This window comes from Nycticebus coucang, chromosome 11 (genome assembly GCF_027406575.1).
Source record: "Nycticebus coucang isolate mNycCou1 chromosome 11, mNycCou1.pri, whole genome shotgun sequence".
In the NCBI taxonomy this organism is placed as follows: Eukaryota; Metazoa; Chordata; class Mammalia; order Primates; family Lorisidae; genus Nycticebus; species Nycticebus coucang.
In genome coordinates, this window is record NC_069790.1 from 93,772,551 (window position 1) to 93,779,435 (window position 6,885).

A 6,885-nucleotide genomic window follows, 5' to 3' on the forward strand; every position below is an offset into this window, starting at 1 on the left:
GGACAGCCTGGACCGAGGTCTGTAGCTGTGTCAAGACTTGCCTGCCCTCAGAGACTTGGACCCTTCACCCTGCGCCTGGCATCTCGGGATCACCCTCAATTTCTCTCCACAACACGAAAGGGACGGGGAAGGGACTTTGTAGGCTGTCACAGAGGGCCGGCTAGCCGGCTCCTGGCAATCACCCCGCAGGGGCCATTATTCATCTCCCCGCCTCGCAGGCCACAGAGTCGCTCGCTCAACTCCCAGCGCTGTCAATCCTTCCCCGCCTTGAAATACGAGTTCCGGCTGCCAAATAAATTGCCCCTGCACTCCTGAAGTGTCCTTTGCTCATCCCTGGCCTCGGTCCGACCTTTGGCCCGCGCTGCGCCCCCTTCCCCTGGGCGCTGCAGGACGCGCGAAATACGGCAGAACCGGAAATGCAAACTTCTTCCCCGAGCCTCCGGCGTGGCCGTCGGGGCGTTCCCGGAGCCGGCAGGCTGCGCTTCCTCGGGGTCTCCGGAGCCCGCGCCGCCTGATGGATCAGCCGTGGGCTCTTCTCTGCGGCCCGGCGAAGCGCCCCCACGGGGCTGGCGGGGCGCCCTGCGGCCGGCGCCCCCGTCCCACTCCCGGGACCACTGAGCTGGGCTGCGCCTGGCAGCTTCTACTGAGCAGCTAGTAGTATAACAACCCGGCTTTGATAAATCTGAACTAATTACCCCTCTTAATTAAAGTCTTTAGCAGTTGCTTCACTGTTTTGGCAAGAAAACAGGGGAGACTTGCAGTTAGAAAATAGCAGAGCCAGAGCTCGCAGCAGAGCTGCTGATTAACACTTGAAGCATTTCAAGGACCTGGCACCCGCCACAGTTTGGTTTTTATCCATGTTTCCTCCTTGAACGGAAGTATAATCGTCTATAAACATATATACACATATGGAAACACGGAGGCTCTCTTTGCCAGCTGTATACAAGTTGGTATGTGTCTTCAGGATGCAAACAATATATACCTGTCTACTTGGTATTACTGTAATGCATTTGTGGAATTGTTTCCCGTGCAACCCCTAGGTGTGTTGCTCCTATTTAATTGGGCCCTACAAACGTCTGAGGCCAAGCCAAATTCATGTTTCGTTAGTAAATTTCACATCCTCCGTTCCTGAACTTTACCAAGTTGTATAACTTTACCCAAAGCTATAACTATTTGAAGAGACTATTTGCACTTGGTGAACTTTCAGATCAAAACATTAAGTATGAATAATCTAGGGCTGAACTTGCTAAAAAGAATGAACGGGTGAAAGGGTCAGAATCAAGAAACCTTAACTGAATAATATGAACAAAACCCTAAAGTTTGTGGATTAAATAAGCAGGTTCCAAGTATTTATTTCCAACAGTCAATGAATCAATTTTCACGTGCAAGAATCAAAACCAAAATTCACAGTCATCCATAAAGAATCACCCTTATCTAAAGTGTATGTGTGTTTATGTGTGTGTGTGTTGACAAGTATGCAATGTGCCATTATAGGTTCACATAACCTTATGCCTGTGTGTATATACAACATACACACCGTATTTTGTTATTTCAGAGAAAAAAGGATAATAAACAATCAGCAGGCATCTTGAGATCGCAGAATCAATACAATGTAAATATATACAATAATAAAATTAAAATGGTGCAGCATTCCCGGGTAGAATAATACAGATCTCAATAAATAAAGCAGAAATTTAAAAAAAACACACACAAAAAAATCAAACATCATCTCTCTGCCTGAGATGAAAAGTCTTTCCATATTAACAAAAATACCAGAAAACAAACAAAACCCTCCAAATTTCTCATAATTGTTAGTGCCTATATAGAATATAATACACAAAACCATTTAGCAGGTGCATGCAAGAGGCAAAAGGCTGGGGACTGCAGAGGCTTCTGGTCGGCGTTAAAGTGTGGAGGCCAATACACCCTGGATTCTGCAGAGGAGCTTGGCCTGGGAGCTCTAGTTTGTCGCTGTCTCACCAGTAGGGGCACGGGCTGGTGCTGGAAGGAAACTTGGCCTTGATCACTGGTGGCCCTGGTGAAGCCCGGGCTGCAAAGGCCCAGGGGGTGGCAGCGGCGGCAACGTCGCAGGCGGCTGTGGCAGAGGCGGCGGCGGGTCGGTGCCTGGTTCCCCAGCAGGCGTGCGGGTCAGCCCCAGGCTGCTGTCGTGAAGCTTGCGGACGTGCTTCTTGAGGTCAAAGTTCCTGCAGAAGCCCTTGCCGCACGTGGGGCAGGTGAAAGGCTTCTTGTCATTGTGGGTGTGCATGTGGAAGGTGAGGTTATAAACCTGGTGGAAAGCCTTGTTGCAGATATTGCACTTGAACTGCTTCTCCCCGCTGTGGGTCAACTTGTGGTTTTTGTAATTTCCTGAAACAGACAAGTGACAAGGACTTGATTCTGGTGAGGAAAAAAGAGCTTACAAAGGGTGGAGCAGATGCATGGAAAGGAGCGAGGCAAGTGGAAGGGTCACCACAGATCCCACAGCCAGCGCAGGGCTGCCACCTGAACCTGGACCTATCTACCCAGGTTTATTTTTAGATACCACACAAGTGAGACGTTTCCTCTCTATTTTAACGCGCATCCACTGATCCAATTACATAAAATGAGAAATATACATACCACTGGAATATGCAATCAGACTTGCAGTAGGAAGTTAGAATGGCACCAAATGAGTCGTGTAACTAGCTACACAATAAAAATCATTTTCTACAATGTTCCAAAAGGATGGCTTTCGGTATACTCCCATGAAAGGCACCGCCTGCGTTCCATACCTTTTTGATGAAATCCTTTGCCGCAGAATTCACATACAAACGGTTTGTAGCCTGCGTGTATTCGCGTGTGAGTGTTTAAAGTGGAACTTCTATTAAACGCTTTGCCACACTGGTTACATTTGTGAGGTTTTTCCTAAGCAAGAGGGAGGAAAAACAGATTTTAAGGTATTTTGTTATTATGTAAAGTCCTGTAAGCTGAAAACACAGTAAAGTTCTAACGCTTTTAAGCAAAACAAAGGTAAACAATTCATGACATCTTCCATCCCCAGCACTTTAAAAAGAAATCATATGGCAAAGGGGAAGGTTTAGTGACCGAATCTTTCTTTTTCTCTTTCTTTCTTTCTTTCTTTTTTTTTTTTTTTGCAAACAGTTCCAAAGTAAACTAGGTGAAATTGAGAAAGATGAACACACCTGTGTGTGAATGATCTTGTGTCTGCACAGCGTGCTGGCTTGCCGGAAACCTTTTCCACACACTTTGCAAACGAAGGGTCTGGCTCCTGTGTGCACCGGCATATGACGGGTTAAGTTATAGTGCGCGTTAAAGACCTTAAAATTAAACACACGTTGAACAAGTTAGCTAAAGAAGTACTTCAAACCGACAGATGGAAGGACGGGAAAGATAACTTTATAACAGGTGTATACAAATAATTCCCCCCCATACATACATATATATATATATATTTTTTTTTTTTAAAGCAAGGAAGGGAACAGGGAGGAAGGAAGTGGGGAAGGAAAGGAGGAACAAAGGACCTCCCTTCTGCGTAGTATTTACCTTTCCGCACACTTCGCAAGTGAAAACTTTGGGCTTGGCATTAGGAGAGCCTCGGCTGAAGTCCGAAGTTTTGAACCCGATTTTCTCCGACAGAAGCTGGGTGCTTTCTTTCATGTAATGCTGCAGCTGAGCCTGGGACAGGTCTTTGAAAGCTACTCCGGAAGGGTACTTCTCCACGGCTGGGACCACCAGTTTATTCCTTTCGGCTAAATACGTTTTTGGCTGCGGGTGCAAAGGGGAACTGAGGAAGTAGGAGGCCACCGGGTGAATGTTCACGCCGGCCGCCGGGTGGCACGGGCCGTCGCCTCGGTTCAGGTAGCACAGGGCGCCCATGGCGTGGAAGGAAGAGTGGTTCACCACACGCGGCCTTACCAACTTGTACTGCTGCAGCGGCAGCGCGTCGCGGGCCAGGTCGCCCTTCAGACTCAGCGCGCAATTGAGCAGGTCGCTGCAGCTGAACGCGGGCGCTGAGGGCACCGCCGCGGGCGCCGCCGGGGCCTCCAGACTCGCCTTCCGCGGCTCAGAGCCGGTCACCCCAGCCTTGGGGCTCGTGTCGTACGCCACAGGAACGAAGGGGAACATGCAGGGGATCGACGAGTTGAGATGCAGAGAGTGCTTGGGGTCTCCCTTGGGCAAGGCTCCCTGCAGGAAATGGGGGACCGGCAGGGCCTTGGGCTCAGGGGTGCGCGCCATGATCCGTTCAATGGAGAAAGCCAAGGGTTTGGATGTGCTCATCACGTTGCCCCGGGCTGGAGCAGTCGCTAACATTTTGGTAGTCGCGCTGTGGCAGCTACTGTCCATGTCTGAGTCGCCAGAGCCCGTTAGCCAGAGCTGGGCTGCGCTGTCGTCTCCTTCCCTGCTTGTCACAGACCTGCGGAGAGGGGGACGGGCACCATCACCACCAGCGGCCTCCTCCTCCTCCGCCCCAGCATCACCAGCCGAACCTGCCTGCCCAGCCCAATGGACTCCTGCCAGCCCATTGCAGAGTTCTTGGCGCACCAATGACTCGGGGACAATCACTACTTATTTCTATCAATAGAAAGTGTTGTGTCAATAACGCAGCCAAGATCTCGCCAATCGTTAACTTCCAAGAGGAGAAGGTAAACTAGATAATTGCTCAATTCGCTTCCAACAGTCAACAGAAAAACTTTTTTTTTTCTTTGCAGTCAGTGACTACTTTTCATTGGCGAATGAGGTTCCCCCGCCCAGAAGAGGCGGGGGCACTCTCTGCCGCACAGCGCTCCCTCCCCTCCGCTCATACACTCTCCCCACACACTTAGCTCCCCTCCCGCCCCCTCCCTCCCCTCCCCCCGCTTTGCTTCCTCTCTTTCTAATTCTCAATCTGCTTAACCAGGCTTTAGAGGCCAAGCAAATCTGAGATCAATTTTCTCGTTTAGCTCTAAGTGACATCATCTAAAATCATTGTGCAAGGGCTAAATAAGGAAACGGAATCTAATTCAGGGGCAAACGCCAGGCTATATTTATTAAACGCCAAGCTCCAGAAAGCCTTGGCCAGGAAGCCTCCAACAGCGAAATCCCGCGTTTCCCTGCTTGGTTCCTCTGGGCCGGAACTGGGTCCGAGTCAGGGCTCTACCACCGCCTCCGTGGCCCTTTTTCTTCCTCCAGGTTGGGGAGCTGCGCGCTCCTGGTATCCCGGAGTCTCCGCTGCCCGAACTGAGTCTGGACCATTTGGAAGACGCCAGCAGGTAACTGGCCTCCCCAAATGCCCCCTGAGAATTAAAGGCCTTGGGAGGCTTGTTAAGTATTTGTCGTTTTGTAAAGGCGATGCCCTTGGCAATAGGCGGGGGAAAGACCCACTGCGGTCCACAAAGTTGAGGAGTTGTAAGGAATAAGCGGGCATTACACCACAAGAAACCTTGACTCAGATCGGACCCTACCAGCTTACAAATAAACGCGCTCCTGCTCTCCCATCAGTTTCCTTTCAGGGTCCCGAAAGAGCATTTCTTTCTTAAGTACCTGAGCTCTGCTCGGAGCATTTTAAATACTAAATGCCGAGTGGAAAAGGGAAATAGAACCTACAGCTCCCTACCCTGGCTATCAGGGTCCGTGTGCCTCCCTGAAGGCGTGCAGGTGGCAGCCAGGGTGTGGGTGCGCCGCGGAGCGTCAAGCAAAAGGACCTGCAGGCGCCAGACTTGTGGCCAAAAATACACGTGGATCTCCCAAAGAGTGCACATAGACCGTGCCCCTGCAGCCCCTCTCAGCCTGGCGTCCTCCGGGTGTGGCTTCTCAGTCCAAACTCCTGGGGTGGGACGGTAGAGCGTAGGTAAGGTTGCTGCCAGAAGCTAGAGGCTACGGCTCCGACTGTGCGGGTTCCCTCTGCTCCAGCAGGCGCGACCCAGAGCGTGCGGGGAGCAGCGGCGCGACGCGCGCCTTCCTCTGCGCAGACCTTTGCAATCCTGAGATCACCCGGAGAAAACCCGGGGCTAGGCGGGCACTAGGGACAGCAGCGAGCTGAAAAACGCAGCGGCTGCGAGCCGGCGCTGGGAAAGCTAGGAGAGCAGGCAGAGCGGCATATACAGTGCGGTTGGATGTCCGGGTGAGTGGACGCCAGCTGCAGCCCAAAGTACTGCCTCGTCTGCCAGGTGAGTTAACCCTGGGGGGCTGAGTGTGGAACGGGTGGTGGCGACTGTCAGATATCCGGCCAAGCATGATGTGGGTGTCCTTCTGCAAGAACCTTGGAAAGGATGGGCAGCGGAAGGCTAGATGAAGGCGGACTGGAAGCCCTGGCATTGTTGAGTCCCTGACCGATTCACTCAAAGATGTGGCGTTGGACCTCAAATGGAGGGCCTCAAAGTATTGCCTCCTATCTACCCCATTCCTAGCACAATCAGGCCGGCGATCTAGGCCCTTCAGCCCCACTCCCACGCTGGCTTTCCTGGAGAGTCAGTTCAGCCCACTACGGTGAGAGCCTAGAGGGTCGGAAGCCGAGAGGGCTGGGTCTGGGAACACACAGGATACCCAGCTGCAAGGCAAGGCAGCCCTGTGGGTGGTGGAAACTCACTCGCTGAAAAAAATGGGGGAGGAATGAGTTCTTTTGGAAGTTGAAGGCGGCCAAGGGGCTGAGGGGGGAGAGGTCTGGCAGAACACTACCCCCGCCTTAGCTGCCAGGCCAGGGAGTGCGTCCGGCTGAGAGCACAGAAACAGCGATGAAGAAGGGCCGAAGGTGTGCGCACAGCGTCTGAGCAGAGCGGGGAAGAGGCGCTCCACTCCCGGGGGCGCTTCGGAGCCGTCTTTGGCCAGGGCACAGCCACTCCGGGTTCCGAAAGCTGGAAATTTCCTTTTTGGGGCCGCGGAATTGTCTCCTTCTTTTCTGAGCTCAGA

General features: G+C 52.1%; 1 protein-coding gene across 1 annotated transcript; it reads right to left on the reverse strand.

Moving 5' to 3' along the window:
• Positions 1-1,594: 1,594 nt before the first annotated feature.
• On the reverse strand, positions 1,595-4,650 carry FEZF1 (FEZ family zinc finger 1). The gene is made up of 4 exons (XM_053609567.1): positions 3,544-4,650; positions 3,183-3,317; positions 2,772-2,904; positions 1,595-2,367 (listed from the first exon to the last, which is right to left on the reverse strand). Exons 1-4 carry the CDS (start codon positions 4,342-4,344, stop codon positions 2,024-2,026), a joined length of 1,413 nt encoding a protein of 470 aa, XP_053465542.1. The 5' UTR covers positions 4,345-4,650; the 3' UTR covers positions 1,595-2,023.
• Between the last annotated feature and the right edge of the window lie 2,235 nt (positions 4,651-6,885).

What these genes read in the sequence shown, in the direction of transcription:
- FEZF1 (XM_053609567.1), bottom strand. Translation starts at nt 4,344, where the DNA reads ATGGACAGTAGCTGCCACAGCGCGACTACCAAAATGTTAGCGACTGCT. An exon ending in CTTGCGAAGTGTGCGGAAAG is followed by an intron (nt 3,318 to 3,543) that starts GTAAATACTACG and finishes TTTAATTTTAAG; the next exon opens with GTCTTTAACGCGCACTATAA. An exon ending in ACAAGATCATTCACACACAG is followed by an intron (nt 2,905 to 3,182) that starts GTGTGTTCATCT and finishes CCTCTTGCTTAG; the next exon opens with GAAAAACCTCACAAATGTAA.